Source organism: Arvicola amphibius, chromosome 1 (genome assembly GCF_903992535.2).
Source record: "Arvicola amphibius chromosome 1, mArvAmp1.2, whole genome shotgun sequence".
Taxonomy (NCBI): domain Eukaryota; kingdom Metazoa; phylum Chordata; class Mammalia; order Rodentia; family Cricetidae; genus Arvicola; species Arvicola amphibius.
Genome location: NC_052047.1, coordinates 128,141,144 through 128,163,590, shown reverse-complemented (window position 1 = coordinate 128,163,590; position 22,447 = coordinate 128,141,144). Strand labels below are relative to the sequence as shown.

General features: G+C 53.3%; 1 protein-coding gene across 4 annotated transcripts in view; it reads left to right on the top strand.

The window, feature by feature from the left end:
- The first annotated feature begins 16,264 nt into the window (after positions 1–16,264).
- Gsg1l (GSG1 like) overlaps positions 16,265–22,447 on the top strand; it is a 199,125-nt gene continuing 192,942 nt past the window's right edge. Inside the window, exon 1 of one of the 4 annotated variants that reach the window (XM_038333044.2) lies at positions 16,265–16,388. Coding sequence is in view for 2 of the 4 variants with exons in the window: in XM_038333025.2 (XP_038188953.1) it covers positions 19,488–19,812 (325 nt within the window). In the remaining 2 variants the exon portion in view is untranslated. Of the gene's footprint in view, positions 16,431–19,301; positions 19,813–22,447 lie in introns of those variants that run through there. The other 3 variants (XM_038333034.2, XM_038333025.2, XM_038333020.2) reach the window with 3 other exon arrangements.

The window sequence follows — 22,447 nt, the reverse complement described above, 5'->3', positions numbered from 1 at the left end:
AGAGTAGAGCAGAGAGGTTGGAGAGGCAGAGGGGTGACAGCATCTCTAGGCTAAAAAACAGGCTAAAGCTGGGTGAGGATAATATAGGGAGCCGGGAAGCTTTGGTGGAGTCATGAGTGAGTCTTGTTATCCCCTACTGAGGCTTCCCAGTAGTAATTCTAGGACAGGGCTGCAAGACCCAAGGAGGTGTCTCTTGTCACGGGAGATGAAACCCCTAGCTGGCTCCGTGTCATCCTTTCCACTGCTAGAGCGTGGGGGCAGACAATGGCAGGCAGTGTAGTGTGCCATGCATTTAACATGTTGGTGAACGTGGTGTGGCCACCGAGTCTGCTCCTCCCCGTTCACCTCCTCCAGTGCCAGCCCTCCTCTGCCCCCTCTGAACCCTTCTTTGTGCCCCTCCTTCACCCTGTCCCAGATCTGTGTCGTTGGTGCAGAAGAGATGGGGTGGGGAGGTGGGGGTTGGCCTGTGTTCTCAGCCCTCATGGTGCTTGGTCTGGAGCAAGGGCCTCAAATTTTTGAGTGGGTGAAAAGTTTTCAGACTCATCCAAATGCTGCTTTCCCCACAGGAAGCAGCAGCAGAGGGGCCTTCTGACTAATCCTCAGCATAATGAGTTGTCCTTGGAGCAGCGGCCTCACCTTTCTGAGCTCCTCGGGGAGGGTGCTCAAGTGCAGCTCTTGATTCAAGGGCTCTTCCTCTCTTCCTGCCTCCCAGTACTTGGAACTGCCTTTAAAAGCCTTGTTAATTAATTGGCTGGTGCCCTTGGAATTGGGGAGGGGGTTGTTGATGGACCTAGGAGAGCTAGCTCCAGAATCAGCTGTGGGCCCTCATGGGAGGGCCATTCAGGTAGAGTGAGAACCATAAAGTCAGTGATTTAAATGATATGGGCAGGCATTTTGGAAATGGGTAGATTTTCTTTTTCTTTTTTCTTTTTTTGGTTTTTTGAGACAGGGTTTCTCTGTAGTTTTGGAGCCTATACTGGAATTAGCTCTTGTAGACCAGGCTGGCCTCGAACACACAGAGATCTGCCTGCCTCTGTCTTCCAAGTGCTGGGATTAAAGCCATGTGCCACCACCTGGCTAGATTTTCTTTTTAAAAATAAGCCTTGTTTCTATTTCTCCTGTATTCAGTATGAAAATATGTGTTTGCAGATAAAGAGGAACAAATGAGTCTCAAGGGCTTTGACCTGGAACTTAGTGATCCTCCTGCTTCATCCTCTCGAGTGCTGGGGTTACAGTTCTGTATCACCGTTTCTGCTCCAGGCAGCCCTTAACACAAAGACCACACCACTGGGCATTCTGTTCTGGTCCCATCCCATTGCTGTCTACAGCGCTTCTGTCCTCTGGCAGAGACTGGAGCTGGATACCGTTGTCATCCTTGGAGCTTGGAGTAATACGGTTCCCAGGTTGCTAGGCTGCCTGCCCACACCGTCTCCCCGGATGGAGCCTTGTGCACTTTATGGGGTTGATTCCTGAACTCTGCAAGTCATGGTGACCTTGCTTCCGTCTTCTGAAAGACAGAAGTGGTTCAACTTATGAGGCAAGATGCACTCAGCATCTGTGTCCCCTGGGACTTCTGTTATGGGTTCCCCAAAGGCTCCACACTCTTACCCAAGAGACCAGCCCAGGGGTCTCCTCTTGGAGATGCTGGCTTCCCAGGAGTTCCTGCCTACAGAGCACAGAGTGCTTACAGAGGATGCAGAAGCTTGGGACGGGGAGTGATGTGCCCCAGGCCACGCAGGCAGTCACTACCTAAGCTTGAGTCATTCTGGACCCTCATTCTTGGTACTGTGCCAGCATTCAACTGGTCTGTTTCCCCAGCCCACTGGGGAAGCCAGGACCCTCCCAGCTGAGGGGCCAGAGATGTTCATCTGCTCTTGCCAGTTAGTCCCTCACAGACATCACCTGTGCTGTGCTGGGTGGTACTGTACACTGCCCTTTTTTGTCCCTGCTGGAGTGCCACTGGCTGATGGCTGTGCAGAACTACCCTGCTAACGCTGCAGGAGTTCCAGGGCTAGGCCTGGTTGAAGGAAGAACAGGAAGCAGGAAACCCCTTTGGGCTCCAGTTTGGCCACACCAGGTTCCATCCCGTTCTTACTGGGCCATATCCTCTCAAGTCATAGAGCCAGTGTGCACAAGGAGCCTCTGACTTCCTAGTGCATGGCAGGGCTTCAAGGTTGCTGCTGCTGCTGCTGCTGCTGCTGCTGCTTTCTTTGCTGACTTGGAGAGTGATTTGCAAGTGGCCCAGGGACTTGGTAAAGTACGGGGTCCCTAGGCCTCTTCTGCAGTGGAGTTGGCCTTCTCTCTTGTAATCAGCTGTGGGCATCCGACCTTGCATTTCTTCCCTCAACCAATAGCACAAGTCATAAAGTCGGCACTCACCCTCCATTTCTGGAGACTGGGCAGTACTAGATTAAAAACTAGGTATGGGCAGGGACAACACATGACCCCTGCACTCAGGAAGGAGTGACCACAGTAAGTATCCTACCACTAAGCCACATCTCCAACACAAGCCGTTAAAATACCGTGGGCAGCCACATGTTTGACTTGCACTCACTCATGACCACATGAAGATGTTAGTTCCCAGGGCTCCACTGCACAGGTAAGGTGGGTGCCGGCACAAGGAGCAGGAGGGCTTCCTGGGACCGTATCTGTCTTCTCTCTCCCAGTTCCTGGCCCCTCCGGAGATGCTTGGGGACACACAGCGGCCTGGTTGTAAGTCAGCCTCCAGCAGATGTGGGTGCTGATGCAGTTGTTTCCCAGGCCCTCAGCTCTGAGAAATGGAGCCAGCGCCCCAATTCGTCTCAAAGCCATTCCAAGCAGGAATGATAGCCAAGGTATTCCAGATGATGCTCCACCCAGCCGTGGAAGCACAGTCCCATCTTGGTGACCCCAGGCGAGTCACTTAGGCCCAATTAAATGTAAAGTAGCATCAGGACAATTCCTCTGGGTGAGGTGGAAGCTATATTTACTGGCTGCCATCATTGCTCAATAAAATGGTCCTGTCAGCTATTGCTGGTTTTGCTACAAGTCCAGGGAATATAAGCCACTGCCGGTGGTCTGGCTCTGATCCTGCATCAGGGTGAGCACAGGATTCAGGAGACTCATGACCTTTTTTGATGTCTTAATGTGGTGTTGGTATTTTACTTTTTCCAGTTAGACTGATATATCCTAAAGTGTCTTCAAAGTGACCTTGAACTTAATGACCTTCCAGTCTCCACCTCCCAAGTGCTGGGATTACAGGTGCACACCAACACGCCTGGCTTATTCAGTACTGGGGATTGAACCCAGCACGTTGTGTATGCAAGGCAAGCGCTTTACCAACTGAGCTATATTCCCAGCGGATTCTTGGTCTGGAGAGAGGTTGCCAAGAGAAGCCTGCTCCAGGCTGAACCCTTGGCCTTATCTCTTGCTTCCCCCTAAGTCCTTCATACATCCACCAACCTTGGCTCTTGGGAGATAGTTTCCTGCTGGGAGGGAATAACTCAGAGACCACAGGTCAGAGGCATGCACAGCCCCACGGTCAGTGCAGCTGGCTTGATGGCTAGGATTCAGAGGAGGACTGGTCACCATGGCTGTGAGGTGAGTGGACGTGGCAGCTGGGTGGCCTTAGTGGCCCAGGGTCAGGGGGAGCAGCAAGGGAGCAACATTGAGCACCTACTGAGTGATTGCACTAGAATGCAAACTGGAAGCAGCCTCGCCTAAACATGTGGAGACGTGGAGTTGAGGGTGCGGATCAGTGGCCGGGTATGTACTTAGCCCTGGGTTTGACTCAGCATCACAGAGACAATAAAATAAAGCACAGCCATGGACTGGCAGTTCCCACCTGGGGAGGTCAGCAGAACTGACATTCATCTCATCATGCCGTCCTTTACAGGAGACGGAACAGGAGCATGTGACTGTTGATAGTGCAGCATGTTGGTGCCCAGAGCTGGCTGATACGCGCGCGCGCGCGCACACACACACACACACACACACACACACACACACTAACACACACCATCTCCATGCTATGAGAGAAGGCTTGAAGTGGAGATGCAATAAGTATGTCACCGGCCTGTGAGGACACTAGGCTTATCACGGGACACCAGGAGGTTGGTCTTCCAGCCTTGTTGCAAATAAGATGTTAGATTCTCCTATGACAGCTACCTTTCTGTCATTTCTGATGTGAACATCCCAAGGCTGTTTCAGAGGACCCAGTCCTTTATGACTTGAGAACGTGATGGCAATGGGGGTGGGCAGGGATCATGTACTCCCAAAGACCTCCCCTGGTGACTTGCTTCCTCCAACTCTGCTCCACCTTCTACGTTTTTAGAAATACCATAGTGCTGTACCAAATACTCAGATCCGGAGCATGCAGGAGAGCATGTAATAGGACCTGTGAATTGGTCCTTGTGCATATGACTTCAGAAGGGCTGGAGAGATGGCTTAGCAGTTAAGAACACCGGCTGCTCTTCCAGAGGACCCAGGTTTGAGTTCCAGCACCCGTATGGTGGATCACAACAGTCTGTGACTCCAGTTCAGGGAACCTGACTCCCTCTTCTGGCCTCCACAAGCACTAAGCACACATGTGATGTAGACAAACATGCAGGCAAGACACCCATACATATCCCAAACAGAAGGATTCCAGAAGAGCTGTGGCTGCTCCCTCACCAGGGCGAGCTAGAATGTAACCTCCATGCCTCTCCTGCTCCCCTGGCAGCCCCCACACTGGTGCTTTTCCACTTGGGCTTTGAGGTTTACTGTCCCTTTCTTGCTGTGGGGCCTTACCTGGCCACCAGAAGCTCAACTCCATGCTCATCCTCTTCCTCAGGGTCTCAGCTCGGGTAAGCAAACAGCTCCTGTGTCTTAGCCTGCACAGCTTTAGACTTAACCTGATTTGGGGCAGTGAAGAATGAAGAGATGACAGACACGTGTACAGAGAAGCTGGGATCGGGCGCTCGTGTGGTTGAATGGAGACGCACCAGAGGCTGCCTGGAAGCTCAGTGGGAGCTTAACTGATCTTGGTAGGGATTCTCCGAGGTGGGGCAGTCTTGAGTAGCAGAATCCTGGGGGAGGGAAGTGCCTGTGCAGACGCCGAGGTGGGTACTTTCTGCACACATTGGCAACAGTCTGTTCCTGCATCGGGGAAGGCCTTCCTATTCCCATGAAGCACTGGGGTCCTTGCCATGGCTATGCTCCTGTGTTGCTATACACAGCCACTCAGGGCTTCACCTGCTCCCCACACCACTGCCTCCTCTCTCCATTTTTCTCTGCCTGCCTTTCCAGCTCCTGGCTGCTCCTGGCAGCTCCTGGCAGCCCCTGGCATGCCACTTACTTGTCAGGGGAGAGCGTGTTCGTAGGCTTTCGTTGAAGTGAGAACGGAAACAATCCACAGGAGGACAGGTTCATTTTGGCTCATGGTTTCAATTTTCAAACCCTGGTCACTCAGCCTTGTTGCCTTGGTCTGTGGCAGCATAGACTCTTGCGGTAGAAGCATGTGGTGGATTACCTCATGCTGTCTGGGAAACACAAAAATAGACAGGAAGAGGCCATGGTCCCAATGTCACCTCCAGGACATGCACGTAATGACCACTCTCTTCTGGTGTCACAGGTAGGGACCAAGTCTTAATGACTTTGGAAGACATTTAAGATCCAAAAGGAACTCTTCTATAGGAAACTCTCGTAGGGTTGAATTGAATGCTAGCTCCCTCCCCCAGATAGGTCTCCTTCCCAGAACCAGTGTTTGATATTGTTGAAAAGTAGTCTGGAGAGGAGGGCATCCTGGATCGTGCAGTTTGCCTCCAATCCAATGACAGGCATCCTGCAAAGAGACACACAGGGCTGGGTTTGAAGCTTGGTTGGTAGAGCACTTGCATGGCTTGCATGAAGACCTGGAACGAGCCATTAGCAAGCCAAACTTGAGAATTAAAACAGATTCAGGCTGAACCCTTATGGGAGGCAGATGTTTCAGCTGAGGTCAGGCTTGGGAGGTGGCAGGGAGGGGAGCAATCCCAGGTCTCTAGTGCTGGTTACTGTGCGTGCCAGAGCAATAGAGAAGGGATTAGTGCAGTAGGCAACAGTGACTGTGGCCACTTCCTGCAGGGAACTGGATGTGCAAAATTGTAGGCTAAGTGAGGGTACACACCCTAGGGAAAGGAGCTGTGGTTTGAGGGGACTCAGGAGCACAGTGGGCTGGATTTACACCGGGGGCGGCGGCTCCAAGAACATGGGATTTGGCCAGGAATGGAAGTAAGCAGAGTATTTCTGGACTCAGACAGTAGGGTGTGGTGAGCGTTCACTCTCCAGCTGTCACATGTGGCCCCATCGGCTCTGACCCAGCCCCACCAGGCCATGTGGTAGACCTGGCTGGACTGTCAGCAACTGTGGCTTTAAGTCACAGGGACAGGAAGGTGGCCTTCCTGGAGGGACACACAGCTAGATGGGACCTTCTTCTTGGCTGATAACCAGATGGATGGGGACACTCCCACGTCAGACACAAACATTGTCGCAGGGACTGGGCTTAGCCGGCAAAATAGCTCTATAATTTCCATTGCCTCTCCTGATGTTCCAGTTTAGCCAACCCTATGTGAAGGGATTTGCTCTTAATGGATCTGCCTTGTTCTGGGGCTGGCAAACTCTTTCCCTTCATCAAACTTTCATGGCTCAATTAAGCATTGGGGGAATGGAATCTCAGCCCCCAAGCCCTGGTGCAGAAATTGCCTCCAGTTCCAAGAACTCACCCTGGCTCTGACAGTGACTCCCCCAGTGGCCTGCAGGAATTGGCAGGGACCTTGGTCTCCTCAGACCCTGGCTCTCTACCTTACTTCAGTAAGGTGAGGGCTCCCCAGGAGAATGGAGACACCTGTGTACCAGCCAGCAACAGCTGCCTGAGAACCACTGACCCTGGGGACCCGCTAAGACACCAGAGGACTGCAGCCCATGGACTGAGCCCAGGTGAGAGGAGGAGAACATCCCCAGCCTACCTGAAGACTCGTGGGAAATAATTTTTGCGAAGTTTTCAGCTCTCATAATAGCCCTCCCTCCCTCTCTCAGCAGTGGTCATGACATTTGGGGCAACTGATCCCACACACAGTTCAGGAATGGTGTTCTTTGTACTGCTGTTAGGAGACACCTGACCAGGCAACTTGTAAAAGAAAAATCATCTAATAGGGGACTTGCTTACCAGTTTCAGAGGGTGAGTCTGGGACTATGATGGTGAGGAGTGTGGCAGCAGGCAGGGAGGTGTGGAGCTGGAGAGTAGATGGGAGCTTATATCCAGATCCACAGGCCCAGAGAGTGAGGTTGGACCTCGCAAGCCCCGTGGTGGGCTGCAATGAGGCCGTACCTACTGCAATAAGGCCACATCTAATCCTTCCTAAAAGGCCCACTAACTAGGAACCAAACATTCAAATATATGAACCTGTGAGGGCCATTGGCATTCAAACCACCACAAATGGATTTTTACCGGGGGGGGGGGCAGTTGGAATGTCTCATTTTCTCCCTGCCACAGGGAGACTGTGGGAACCATTTGCTGGGACTTCTGAGAAAGAGAAACTTGTCAACCATTCATGAGGTGTGTGTGTGGGGGGGGGGGGGGAATGTGATGTCAGGAATCAACTATCTTATCCCACCAAGACCTCTTCATGGGAGCAGAGGATGGAAGGCTAGAAATGACACTGGAGAAAGCAGGGCAGAGAGCTGGGGAGCATCCCAGTCCGTGGTGCGTGTCGGCTTCTACATCAGCAGTGTCCAGAGACTGTCACTGAGCCGGCTTAAGCCAGCACTAAATGGCACTCCTCCCTCCAAGGTGGGGCACAACTACACGCAGGGATGCATTTAGGTTTTGAGTTTAGTGGCTGGGCTGCTAGACAGAGTCCACGCGAGCGTCACTTGTGGGAAACACCAGGTAAATTAGTTACCCAACAGCTGTAGATTTTGTACATGCATTTGGGGTATATGGCCAGTAGCGGGAGTCTCCATCAGTTCTGACAGGTCTGGAGTGTGTCATTTATTTTTGCTGACTAGGGTGACCTCAGTTCTGAGACACCCTATAGTTCCTGCCTCCTGTGGTCACAGCCTAGAACCCTTTTCTCCCACACAGGTCAGGGCCAGCCCGTGTGCAGGGCCAGCCCGTGTGCAGGACCAGCCCGTGTGCGGGGCCTTCCCATGTGTAGGACCAGCCTGTGTGCAGGGCCAGCCCGTGTGCAGGGCCTTCCCGTGTGTAGGACCAGCCTGTGTGCAGGGCCAGCCCGTGTGCAGGGCCAGCCCGTGTGCAGGGCCAGCCCGTGTGCAGGGCCTTCCCGTGTGTAGGACCAGCCCGTGTGCAGGGCCTTCCCGTGTGTAGGATCAGCCTGTGTGCAGGGCCAGCCCATGTGCAGGGCCTTCCCATGTGTAGGACCAGCCCATGTGCAGGGCCAGCCCATGTGCAGGACCTTCTGTGTGCAGGGCCAGCTCGTGTGCAGGGCCAGCCCATGTGCAGGACCTTCCTGTGTGCAGGGCCAGCCCGTGTGCAGGACTAGGCTGTGTGCAGGGCCAGCCCGTGTGCAGGGCCTTCCCGTGTGCAGGGCCAGCTTGTGTGCAGGACCAGCCTGTGTGCAGGGCCAGCCCGTGTGCAGGACCAGCCCGTGTGCAGGGCCAGCCCGTGTGCAGGGCTGTCGTAGATTGTAGGAAATAGCCGGGCGGTGGTGGCGCACGCCTTTAATCCCAACACTCAGGAGGCAGAGGCAGGCAGATCTCTGTGAGTTTGAGACCAGCCTGGTCTACAAGAGCTAGCTCCAGGACAGGCTCTAAAGCTGCAGAGAAACCCTGTCTCGAAAAACAAAACAAAAAAAAAAACCAAAACCAAAACCAAAACAAAACAAAAGATTGTAGGAAATAAGTCAGGAGAGGAAAATGAAAGAACAGACTCAGTTCAGCCTGAGAACAGTGAGAACAGACTTTTATTGGTCTGAGAGGTTGGTGTCCTTGGACCCTATGCCCCAGAGTAAGGAAAATACACCCAGCATGGTCTGACAACTGGCTTATTTTGTAGTCAAGAGTGAGGTGGGAGGGCCGGGTTTCATCAGGTCCAGAAACTGCGGGGTAGGGGGTAAGTCAGGCTGCTGGGTTTTCAGACCTCCAGCTTCAGGGTGTGTGGTAGGAGCAGCTGTTTTCTGAATTCCAAGGGTGGCAGGTTTCTTGAAGTCTGGGACTTGCTTATTGGGTCTGGTTTTAGAATGGGGGTTCCTCTGGAAATGAGCGTGTGACATGTGGGGCTGGTACAGGCAGATCCTTCACCTTGCTTGCTCTAAGATGATCAGGTGACAGGTCCATGAGTTGCCTCATGTGGGTGCTGGAAGCCAAACTCGGGTCCTCTGCAAGAGCCGTGCTCTCTCTCGGCAGCAGAGCCTCCAACTGGTCCACAGGGTGTGGAGCAGAAATCCCAAGTGGCTAGAAAGCCCGAGTCTCTCCAACGCTCCAGCGTCTCTCCACACCCACCTGCCCTTCCTCATTACATGACCCTCACCAAGCAAATGCCAGCTCCTCCAGAGCTGTGAGCCAAAATAAACATTTGGTTTTTGTTTTAGGTTTTGTTTTTCAAGACAGGGTTTCTCTGTGTAGCACTGGCTGTCCTGGGGACTCATTCTGTAGACCAGGCTGGCCTCCAACTCAGAGATCCGCCTGCCTCTGCCTCCCGAATTAAAGGCATGTGCTACTATCTCCTGGCCAAAATAAACCTCTTTACTTTATAAATTATCTGCCTCTGATGTTTGTTATAGCAAGAGAACACAGACATACACAGATATGCTGGGGTTCTGCTGGGGAGAGGCCTCTCCTGTTCATCTCTAACCATTTTTCTGGCCCCTGCCCAGCTGATGCCTGAAGCCACTGGAGAAGAACATGCCAAGCCTGGGGAGTGACGAGGGGGCTCAGGGCTGGACACTGAGGAAAATGACCAGGACACAGGTACCCCCATCATCCTTTGTGCCCAAAACACTGTGGGAAGTGTCCTCCAGGCCCCTGAAACCACTCTCGTTTATTCTGCCAACCCTTGGGGTTTATTGGCCAGGACTTCCTGACTGACTGGGTGAGACCTCATAGCTAATCAGGTCTTCTAGAGTAAGCAGATAGCCTGGGTGTCTGAGCATGGCTCACAGCCAAGGAAGTGGACCTTCCACAGTGGATGTAGACAGTTCAGTGGCAAAGAGGACAGTGCCACACTGGTTAAGAGCTGAGTCGGCAACACTATCCTCCATGGGTATAAAACTCACACTGAGGCTTGGTTCCTACTGTGGAGGGGGTGGGGTGGCCATGGCACCAGGTAGAAATTGCTTGTGAACGGAAAAGTGAGTGTTTTTCTCATGGGAGCGGGTTAGCTGGACCGCTTTTCTCTCTCGCTCACTGGTTTTTGTTTTTGACAAAGGCTGGCTTGAACTTACTTTGTAGCTGAGGTTAACCTTCAACTTCTGATCCACTTGCCCCTCTCTCTCCACAGTTCTCAACCTGTGGGGTCACAATCCCTTTGGCAAACCGTTATCCCCCCAAAATTTATGCTACGATTTGTAACAGCAGCAGACTTACAGTTATGAAGTAACAATGAAGATAATTTTATGGTTGGGGTCACCACAACATGAGGAACTGAATTAAAGGGTTACGGCACTAGGAAGGCTGAGAACCATTGGTCTACCTCCTCCGTGTGTGTGTGTGTGTGTGTGTGTGTGTGTGTAGGTGTGTGTGGTGTGTGTAGGTGTGTGTGTGTGTGTGTAGGTGTGTGTGTGTGTGTGTGTGTGGGTGTGTGGGTATGTGTGTGTGTGTGTGTGTGTGTAGGTGTGTGTAGGTGTGTGTGTGGGGGTGTGTGTGTGGGTGGGTGTGTGTGGGGTGTGTGTGTGTGTGTGTAGGTGTGTGTGTGTGGGTGTGTGTGTGTAGGTGTGTGTGTAGGTGTGTGTGTGTAGGGGTGTGTGTGGGTGTGTGTGGGTGTGTGTGGGGTGTGTGTGTAGGTGTGTGTGTGTAGGTGTGTGTGTGTGTAGGTGTGTGTGTGTAGGTGTGTGTGTGTAGGTGTGTGTGTGTGTGTGTGGGTGTGTGTGGGTGTGTGTGGGGTGTGTGTGTGTGTAGGTGTGTGTGTGTGTGTAGGTGTGTGTGTGTGTAGGTGTGTAGGTGTGTGTGGGTGTGTGTGTGTGGGTGTGTGGTTACAGGCATGTACCACCGCCTTGTTTCATGCATGCATGCATGCTAGGCAAGCAGTCTTCTGCCTGAGCCTCAACCCTAGGCAGTTCCTGCCTGCTCTCACAGGCTAGTTTTGCAAGCACACATACTGTGTGATGCTGTCTACACAGACAAGACCAGTGGCAGGCGGGGCTGTGTGGTGGTTTGAAAGAAAATGGCCCTCAAGGGGAGTGGCACTATTAGGAGGCGTGGCCCTGTCGGAGGAAGTGTGTCACTGTGGAGGCAGACTTTGAGGTCTTACACATGCACAAGCCATACTCAGTAAGACAGACAGGTTCTTGTTGCCTGTGAGTCAAGATGTGAGCACCTTCTCCTGCACCACGTCTGCCTGCATGCCGCCATGCTACCACCCACTATGCTCCCCGCCATGATGATAATGGACCGAACCTCTGAAACTGGAAGCCGCCACCTCAGTGAAATGTTTTCCTAAGAGTTGCCTCCAGGGGGCGCCCACGCTCACCCTCTTGGATAAGCCACACCTACGTCGGCTTGACTCTGAGATGGACTTTGAACAAGCGTTCTTCTTTTATCAAGCCAACTTCTCCGAGTCCTCTCCCTTGCCTCAGCCTTCTCCCTTGATTTGACCGTCCTGCACTGAGCGGTCGGTGTGGATCCCCTAACACGGCCCCCATGTTTCAGGACTTCTCTTGTTTTAATGAAGTCCTCTTCCAAATTCATGGCTCTTCTTTTCTGGTCAAAGAGTCCCAACACACAGAATGAGGTTGACTGTGCCTCCAGCTCCTGGGGAGGTTCCAGAAGATTCTGTAGTTAATATGGCTGATCAACCTGACAGGATCTGGGACCACCTGGGAGATGAACCTCTGAGCATGTCCGCGAGGGGGTTTCTAGGTGGGGTTAACTGGGAAGGACTGCCCCCCAACCCCGCGCACGTCCCAGGAGCTGTAGGAAGTACCCTGTGGTCTGGGTTCCAGACTGACTGGAAAGGAGAGAGCTGGCTGTGCGGGAACAAGAACAAGCCGGCTGTGCCTCCCACCCATCACCACTGTGGGTGCGGCGTGACCAGCTGCCTCACGCTCCTGCCGCCATGACTTCACCGCAGTGATGAGTGAAAAAACCCTCGGTTGCCTCTGCCGTGACAGCCAGAAAAATACAGATGGCTGCCGTATCAAGGCTTCCTAAGCTGCTGAGACAGGAGAGGCGCGTCCAGGGCCGAAGCCTGGTTCTGCTGTTGACCAGAGCTCTCTCCCGCTGTCTGTCTTCTCTCTGAAATGGAAATACAGAAGCCACTGCCCTACACAGTCGCTGGGACTCACGTAGTTGAAGGCGGGAACCTTCCATCAAAAGTTGTCCTCTGAGCTCTACAGGCACGCGGTGGCACACGCTAGCCCACACACATGATAAATGTATGTAATAATAACAGTGCATATGCAATTGAAGTGCTGTGAGTACAAAGTTCAGGATGATTACTTGAAAATCAAAAGGTCACTGGGAGGAAATGAACATTTAAATTTGTTGCTACACAGTTCTCCTTTGCACATTTTTGCTTTCAAATATGCTTTCTGTAGTGCTCATGGCATGTAACATGTAGATGCTACTACCATGATGGAGGTCTCTCATCTTCCTCACTTGACCAACTCCAGATCCCAATCCTGACAGTTTTTAGTTTTTTGGACGTGCGGAGGGGACTTGACTCAGATTGGGTCAGTAAGGCTTGCAGTTCTGCTTTTGACCAGTAGGGGGCAGAAGAGGGAAGCAAACAAGCACCTTGGGGGGGAAAATGACTTGAAACGAACCCAGAAAGGGCAGTCCCAGAACTGCAAACTGTCTTTCTTGCCAATGGTCCTGGATGTCCCTCCTAATGACTAGGGTAAAACAAACCATCCAGAAGGACTGAGAAAATGGGAAGGCGAGCCAGCCACCCCAAGGCTCATTTTAAGAGGTGATGTTTTTCACCTGCATGCTTATCTCATCTGAAGACAATAGAGGTCTGCTGTGGACCATCAGAGTAACCCAAGGTGGTCCTGAACTCTGACCCTTGCTCTGCTCCTTCTTGAGCCTCAGTCTTCCCAGTTGAAATCTGAGTATACTTGGGTCTTGAGAATCCCACAAAGCTTCAAGTATAGTCGTTTGGCTGATGTGCCTGACACAGAGTAGTTGGTGCCTGTAGCATGATTAATAAAAACCCAGAGACAGATATTGGGGTTCAACCTGAAGGTCAGGAAAGCAAAACAGCCATGCGCTGGCTCTTACCTCTACCTCAGTCTGAAATGCCGATTTTGCCTCCAGGAATCCTCAGAATGAGACTGTGTGAGAGCTGTCTCTTCCTGTCTTATATTCCTCTCTAGGGCTGGGATTAAAGGCGTGCACTACTACCACCTGGTTTCTATGGTGACTAGTGTGGCTACTGGGATTAAAGGTGTGTGTTACCACTGCCTGGTCTGTAAGGCTGACCAGTGGGACTCTTTAACTCTCTGACCTTCAGGCAAGCTTGATTTATTAAAATACAAATGAGACATCATTACAGGTTTCAATGTTTGTCACAAACCGGATAGATTCTGATGTCTGCTGGGTGCTGGGCTTTCTGAGCAGCCTTGCTGCTGCTGCTGCTGTCTGGAGGGAGTGTGTGCACTGTGGACTCCAGACTCTTTTCTAAGTGCGGTTGAGTTCTGAGTTCGAGGTCTCCTCTCATCACACAGAGCTGGCTTCAGGCAGCGGCACGAACCAGGATGTGAGCCTCCATTCGCATCTCCCAGAGCGCCACCTGCATCCGCTCACCCTGCCCACTCTCCCAGGCATGTCATACATCTGCTCCAGCACCGTCGCTGGATCAAAGCCTCTGCCCTGTCATGTCCCTGTATGTGCTCCACGATTCCTTCTGCCAAAGCCATTGTGCAGGTGGTGGATGGGACCACAGGCCAGCCTCCATTTCCTCATTTGCAAGACAGACAGCGTGAACCCCTTGAGAGTTGAGACTGATGGGCTGGGAAGGCAATGAAAATCAGCACACACCACTGTCCGTTTCCCCATGCCCATTACAGATGAGAAACCAAGGCAGGCAGGGAGGGAGGGGGTCCAGGAAGCGGTCCAGATGTACAGCCAGATGTATGGAGGCAGGATTGCCACCCAGAGATGTTTGCCTGCAGTGGGAACATCTGTTGGCTTAGCCCAGGTTTACTGTTCCCCGTCAGTGAGGCCCCACATGCCCTCTGTCTCTTTTCTCTTCTCTTCTGCCCTACATCTGTCACATCTGCAACTGTGGATTCTTAGCTATCGCCTTGTTTATTACTGAATTCCCCTGGAACTGAAGCCCTATAAATGCACAGCCCTGGGATGCCTTTTTATTGTCTTTTCTATTGTGTTTTGTATTTTGAGACAGCATCTCACTATGTAGCCCAGACTGATCTTGAACTAATGACCAACTGACTTAGCCCTCCAAGTACCAGGAAGCCAGGCATGTGCCACCAGGCCTAGCTTCCGTTCTGTCTTGTTCATGGATACCCTAGTATAGCTCAAGGACTGAGAGAAACTTCCGGAACAGCCAGAAGGGCTCTCTATGAGGTATTAAAGAACAAGCTGAGGGACCTCTGGTGGGGCACTTGCCTAGAGTACATGGGCCTGGATTTTATGCTGGGCTCCACAAACATCCCCACAATGGAGGAGTTTACGCCCATCACTGTCTAATGAGGCCAGTTCCTTTCTCCCTGGAGACTCTACCCTCTGGGAAGGAAGGCTTTAATTGCACACAGAGCTCCAGGTCCCCCCTCCCCTAGAAACCCTGCCCAAGTGGCATGGCCAGCCTTGTGTCCCGAGTGGGGGAATGGAGAAGGCATTCGGTTTAGACACTATGAGAGTGTCTAAACACCTCCCCAGTAATTGGCAACTGCCTAATCACTTGCTATAATTAGGAGAGCCTGGAGGCTCAGGGGCTGTTCCGAAGGTTTAGGAATCAGGAAGCTTAGAAGGCAAATGGGCTCGCTGCAGCTAACTCCAAGGAAGAATAGAAATCCAAGTCCCCTGGGAACATGTCCCTTCAAAGCATATTCATAGTTCCTGAAAAGTACCACTTTCCTTATTAGCAGCAGCTAGTTTTTTTTTCCCTGGTAAATTTTGTTTTATGTAAAACAAATGTACAATTCCCACCTGTTTAGCCAGTGAGTTTTCATGAGCTGAACACACCTGGTGTCCGGTCCTCAAAGCCCCCTTGTAGCCTCTCCCAGCCCCTGCTCCCTTCCCAAGGATAATCATGGTCCTGATACTGAACATGGTAGATGGGGCTGGCAAGGTGTTTGCCACTCAAGCATGAGGACCTAAGGTTAATCCCTGCACCCATTTAAAAGCCCAGGTATAGTGGTATATACTTATAATCCCGGGACTCAGGAGGCAGAGACAGGGCAGACTCCAGGGGATGGATGGTCAGCCAGCCTAGCCTGACTTGCAAGTCTCAGGTCCTAGTGAGAGACCCTGTTTCAAAAACCAAGGTGGATAGCTCCTGCGGAATGACACTAGAGGCTGACCTTTGGACTTTGATGAGAATACACACACCCCTATATGTGTGTATTACACAAACACACACACACATGTATGTATATACATGTACACGCATGTACACACAAACACAGAGACAGTTGTTCTGGATTCTCATGCTCAATATATATATACACATATACACACATGTACACACACAAACACAGAAGATTCTCATGCTCAAAGCCACCTGTAGCCTAGCAGGGTCCCTGAGTGTGGGAAGAGGGATGGGGTTCCATGGTTGCTTGGCCTTTTCTACTGGTGTCACCAATGTCTGTCAGGCACTTTTGCAGGCCCAGTGTCGGCAGGTAATTTCATCTTGTAAGAGAAGCCTAAGGCTGTAGTTTTTGGGGGAAATCTTAGATTCTTGAGTGTGGCCAATGAGGAAACGTTGGCACACCATGGTGCCAACTTCATCCAAGCCAAACCAAACATGTTTCTGGCCTGATTTGGACTGTGGGCTGCCAGCATGGGGGATCTGGAGGGCCTTAGGCCTATCAGGGAAACAGGTCTGAAGATAAAGATCACTGTTTAGAGTAAGCCACTAACCCTGGGGGTCAGAGAGGGACAACCAATCGCCAGGGCAGCAGGAATTGAAGCTGGCAGCACCATGAAGGGCACACAGGATGAAACAGGAAGGCCGTTGCAGGCCGTGGGAACAGCTTGACCAACATGCAGTCAGGGACCACAAAGGAATTTGGTGTTGTCGCAGCAGTGGAGATGTGAGTAGAAGCCCCCTACAGGTGTTTGAACCTGTCCTGCAGGTGAGAAAGGGCTGGTCCCTCAGGCAGTGGGGGCAGAAGTGAGTAGTTCAGATGAAGGCTGGGGCCAGAAGGCTGTTGGCCAGCCTTGGCTCTGGCACCTGGCTGAACCTGCACCGGCTCCTGTCTGGGGCCAAGGTCATTGAAGCTGTGATTGGTACCTTTCCCTCTTTGAAATGCAGAGTTTCCAGGCTGCCCTGGAATTCATAATCCTCCTGCCTCAGTCTGTGGGGTTACAGAATGTGCCACCCTGCCTGGCTGCAGCTCTGTCATTATAAGGTATGAAAATATTCCTTGTATCCATGGGGCTGGCTTATGCCTTGAGAGGCATTTCAGGAAGGCAGACCAGCCTGGGGATGTAGCTCCTCCTACTGGTCTCTACCCTCCCTCTGGTGAAAGATCCAGCAAGCACAAAATCAATTTGAACTTGAATTTTCCCTTGGAGCCCTTGACCTTGCAGACGCCCCTGTCAAGCATCCTTACATCCAGGGCTCCATCCTGCTGGGATGGAACAAATCGTGCTGGATCTGCTTTTCAGACCATCTCAGGAGGGACTGGTTGCAGCTCAGTGGTTCAGCATTTGCTGGGTTCCATCCCAAACATTGCCAAAAGCAAAGAAACAAAAATAAACCTGGAGCCTCCTTGGCCTTTGCACTGTCCTGTCTGAGGCCCTGGTATCACTTAGCTACCCCAGCTGATCTCCCTGTCCAGACCTTTGTCCACTTGATAGCTGGGGTGCTCTTTTCCTGATTGTTAGATTTGGTCCAGACCCTTTGCAGGACTCCGTGTGACCCAGCGAATGACCACATAGATTTCTGTGATCTGTCCCTTTCTCCTGTTCCCTTTCTGACCCTTGTTCAAGTTGTGCTCCCCCCCCCCCCGCCCACCCCAGGACCATGCAGACTTCTGCAATGGTCATTCCTTCCCTTGTTAGGAACTTTTTCTCTCTGGCAGAGCCTCCTGGTGCCTCCTTCACCTCCTTCCAGGCTTTGCTGCAATGCCAGCTTCCTATGAGACCTTCCTCCAAGCTCTACCCACATACACACCCTACCACCCCGCTCTTCACCCCTGTTCAGTCTGCCTTGGTCTTATTAATGTCACTCACGTTCTCTCTTCTTCCCTGAGCTGAGCATACAGTGGTTGCTCAGCGAGCAAGAAATTAGGCACTGTAGACAGGATGTCACAGCAGCACTTCCTCTAGGTGTCACTTAAAAGAGTAGCCCCTGGTACTTTCTCCTCTGGGCTCCCTTGCTTTGAACCCCCCCAGGACATGGTCCCCAGCTTGAAAGGAGTGTGTCCTGCTACGTGGACACGACTGAGTCTCAAGGCCAAAGACCTGCCATGTCAGCACACATCCTAGGACAGGATTTAAATGTGGACAGGCTCAGATGACACACACTGTATGCCTGGCGAGGGCAACAGATTCCTTGTGGTCATTCGTCCACATTAACCAATACTGGATCACACCATTGCAACCCAGAAGTTCTTCCTCTCAAAATAGTTGGAAACTCCTTGCTTGGGGCTGGAAAGGGGCTCTGAGAAACAAGTGCAGGGCTCCCCTGGCCGTCCTCACCCCAGTTCCTACCAGAGATATTGCCCACAATGCTTTAGTCTCTCCTGCCCCCAGGCAGAGTGGCAGCAGCTGGCAATGAGTGGCGCTCACCCACAGGAGTAAGGCAATTCGTAATCCGTTAACCTTGAATTCTGCAAAGCCTGCCACTCGGCAAGCTGGGGGTGGCTGGAGTCATTCTCGGCTTGGGCAGAATTCAAATTAGCTCCTGCAATCAATGTGCAATTAATGGTTGCACACCCTGGGCATCTAGGCACTGTGCCCCATGCAGTGGGAAGAGCGAAGGGTGTAGCTTATGTTGGAGGCAGAGGTGGAGATGGGGGTGCTCACAGATGAGCAATCCTAGTTTGCGAAAGAGATGCTAAAAGGGTCTGAGTTTCATCAAGTCCTTGGCCCAGATATCGCTAACCATGTTAGCATTTACTGAGTGCCTACTGTGTGCCAGATGCCCTTCCCACCCTGACTCTGGGGAACAGTCTTCCCTTCTTATAGATACAGAAACTAAGGGTCAGATAGAGCAAGTGTCTTGTTCAAAGTCACACAGCTGGTCAAGACCTAGATTTACCTGACTTCAAAATCAGGATGCTTGAACCCTGCCCAACCAGCTTTAAACCATCAGCATTCACAGGCTCTTCAGGGCACCCTTTTTGGTGACCACAACTTGCCGTCCTTTTTGTGACCTTCTGGGTCATGCTGTTTGTTCTGGATCTCTGGTGGGGAAGGCCTGTGTGTTACATCCTACCTAGACTTGGCCTCTTCTGCAGGTTGCCGCTTTGCAAGCGTTCTACCCTCTTGTGTGATAACAGGGAGCCTGTGAGTGGGGATTGGTCTCAGACATCAAAGGTTACCAGGAGCAAGCCTTTCAAACATTGTAGCCCTGCAGCCCCAGGCCTCCAGGGTCTTCCAGCTTTTGCAGAGGCTTCTTATAGCCTGAATGCCCTGCCCTCCGTGTCCCTACGGGGACCCGCAGACGCTGCCTTGTCGCTCAGCTGGTGGGGCTGTTGTTCCGGGGTAAGAGATCTTGTCCCGCCTTGAGTGTTTGCGCCACATTCCCGTGGGCTCCTGTGGGAGCGCCTTGCCTGGGATCTCTCACTTGTCCCTCTCCACTCCAGCGCGGCTCTGTCCCCCGCCCGCGCCCAGTGTGGCGCGCCCCCTCTCCCAGCGAGCGCGGGCGGGCGGGCGCTGAACAGTGTCACCGACCGCCTGCAGGTGTCTCCCCACGGAGGGGCGCGCGTCCCTGCGCCGTGGCCGCTGCCAGGCGCCAGCGACTGCTCGCCGAGGCGCACTCGCGCTCCGGGCTCCGGGCGCGCTGGTCGGCTCCACTCTGCAGCCCCGATCGCCCTGCGTCCCCGTCGTCCCGCGTCTCTGCCAGGGGCCATGGGCCTGGGCCGCGAGCGCCATCGCCGACCGCAGGCACCCGAACCCCGGGGCGGGCGCTGACGCGGGCGCCGCTGCCAACTTCGCACGGAGCTGCGGGCGGCGCGGGAGGCATGAAGACCAGCCGCCGCGGCCGAGCGCTCCTGGCCGTGGCCTTGAACCTGCTGGCGCTACTCTTCGCCACTACCGCCTTCCTTACCACGTACTGGTGCCAGGGCACGCAGAGGGTGCCCAAGCCGGGCTGCGGCCAGGGCGGCGGCGCCAACTGCCCCAACTCGGGCGCCAACGCCACCGCCAACAGCACAGCCGCCCCCGCCGCCGCCGCCGCCAGCCCGGCCGGTTCGCCCTACAGCTGGGAGGCGGGCGACGAGCGCTTCCAGCTGCGCCACTTCCACACCGGCATCTGGTACTCGTGTGAGGAGGAGCTCGATGGCCCGGGTAAGTGCTGGCGCGGGGCTCCCCCGGGACGCGCGCCCGCAGGTCCCGGGCCGGGAGGTGGCGCGTCCGGGTCCCTCGCGCGCACCCTGGCTATGGGTCCCAGGGCGCGCGATCCCTCCCCGGCCTGAAGTAATTTCCTTGAGCGCCCCCTCTCCTCGCTCCCATCCGCCCCGTCTTGGCCCTGGAGGGGGACGGTGGAGGCCAGGGAACCTCTGCTAGGAGCGACCCCTCCCACCTCAGATCCACGGAGCCAGGAACCGAATGGTTCTGCTACTCCTGTCTCCAAGCTGAACCTCTACCACAGGGCTGGGGAAAGCAGGGAGTAAGGGGAGCCCGATGGGCACCCCTATTGCCACAAGCCAGGGAGTCCTCAGTATCCTGGACCTCTCCTGGGAGTGGATGCCCTGAGAGGGAAGGGAGGCAGGCGGGAAAACAGGGACAGCTCTGGGCCTGGGGGGCTTGGGAATCCAAGAAGTCTTGGCTCAATATAAGGCTTTTTCTGAATTGGGGAAGGGGGCTGGCTTTTCGGAAAGTATGCTGAACCCCTTTTCCCCCCACACTCAGGCAGCCAGGGCTGAAGTGAATACCCGCGACATGGGCAGCAAGGCTGGAGTGCTCAGGGGACTTCTGTCTTACAGGGGACTGTGCCATATGGTGGGTGGTACTGGCTGTGGACTCAGCCCACATCTTGTCCGCAGTAAGCTACTGTCCTGGCAGGACCCGTGTGGAAGCACTGTCTCTGCTTTTGCTTAGCTTTATCTTCACCACACTCGGCATAGCCTGAAATTTCCCTGACCAGTCTTTAGTTAGTAGCATATATGTCCCCTTTCCCCTTAAGATGTCACTCTTGTTAGGACTTTGCTGTGTGTCCCGTCCTCCCCACCCCCACACTTCTGTGTATTGCCAATAAATATTTGCAGTGTGATATGCAAAATGGAAATGTTGGGTGGGACCTAAGGCAGAGGGGACTGGAGGGATCCTGTGCTGCCTGCTGGGCTTTGTGGAAGATAGAGGTAGGCAGGCCACTGAACTTTGCTGTCACTTTGTCCGAGCATGCTGGCTTTTTGCCAAAGACACAGGCTATTTGAACAGGACTTGAGGTTTCAGTTTGGCGTGGGAATGGCCATGGATCCCCCTCCAGCTGCAGCTGTTCCTGAGATCTGGGAGGTCCTGTCTGGGGACAGGCCACCTCGCAATGCCTAGATGGACCTTGTCCCTGGCAGCCTGGACTACTCTGTCCCCGCCTCTCTAGCGTGTCTGGGTCTCAGTGGATGGTCTGATGGTTCTCCTGAAGGCTGTGGCCCAAAGCTCTGTAGTTCATTCCTCGCTCCACGCTTGATGTCCAAACTTGACTGCTGTGTTTAAAAATTATCAACAGAAACATATTCAAAGCAATGTTAGCCCCTGGCATTTTGAGCGTCAGGCTCTGCTAACGTCACCTGTGGAATCTTGTTACGTCTGTGTCACCTGTGGAATTATTGTTCCCGCCTCTGGGCCAGGCAGCCGCTTGTGGGAGACCCATTTTTCAGATGAGGAACTTGAGGCTCGGGGGGGCTGATGAGGGAGCTTGAATTGTCTTCTTGGTGGCTAGGGAATAACCAGAGAAGTGATGGAGAAGGGGCACTGTGCAGTTGGAGACCTGAGACAGGGGTACTTATGGCCAGCACGAGACCTTAACCCCCAACCTTTTAGTCAAAATGCCCCTGGCTGGCCTGCTGGGGGGAGAAAACCCAGCTACCTCTTTCCCTTGGTTTCTGTTGGCTACAACTTGCTCCTCTCAGAAATATCACAGTTTTCTTCCCCTGAGCTTGGCAAGTAGTTGCTGGTGAGAAATTTGGAAGGTCGAAGGTCATTCAGATGGGTCTCCCCTGCCTGCTGCTGGGCACAGCCCCCAGATCTCGCCTTCATCACTGAGCTCCAAAGGGTATCAGGGAGTACCTGGCCTCAAAGTTTTGTTGCCATGACAACCTGTCTTCTGGGTTCCGTGATGATTTTCTTTTCTTTTTTTTTCCTCCAAGAGGGAAAACATCCCAACAAGGCCTGAGCAAATCCGGCCCTACTCTCCCTCGCTGGCTCTGCAGCCAGGGAAGGCCTGGCTCCCCATCCGTGCAGCTGGAGGCACTCTGGGTGGGGCTTCAGCTTGGGGATCCACCCTGGCTCACCGGATGCCCAGCAGGCCCGCCCCCTTGCTCCCCAGCCCTGCTGTTCTTGTCTCTCTACTCCTGGGCACCTGTGTGTGGGGACATTTAAGGCCCCCTTTCCCACAGATGACTCTCCAGCCTACCCTGAACAGACACACAGTCAACAGCCCCAGTACAAAGGACTCTCTTCTCCTTCCTCCAAGAGAAGGCATGGGTATCCTTGTGTGCAGCCAAAGGATAGCAGCCCTGAACGGAGTCTCCAGTCCCTTGCTGCAAATTAGATCTTTTACTGAATTTGATATTTAGAAGAGCTGGGAGGAGCGTGGAGGTGGGACAAGGTCCCGGCTCAGAACTTATGCTGACTGTTGCCTGTGTGATGTGTGGGCCTCTGCCCTGTGTGTGTCTGACCTAAGGATAGGAGTGTCTCAGAAAGCTCAAGGTCATGGATGGCATCAGGGGCTTGCAATGCAAGGCTGGCTGAGTGGCATTGGAGA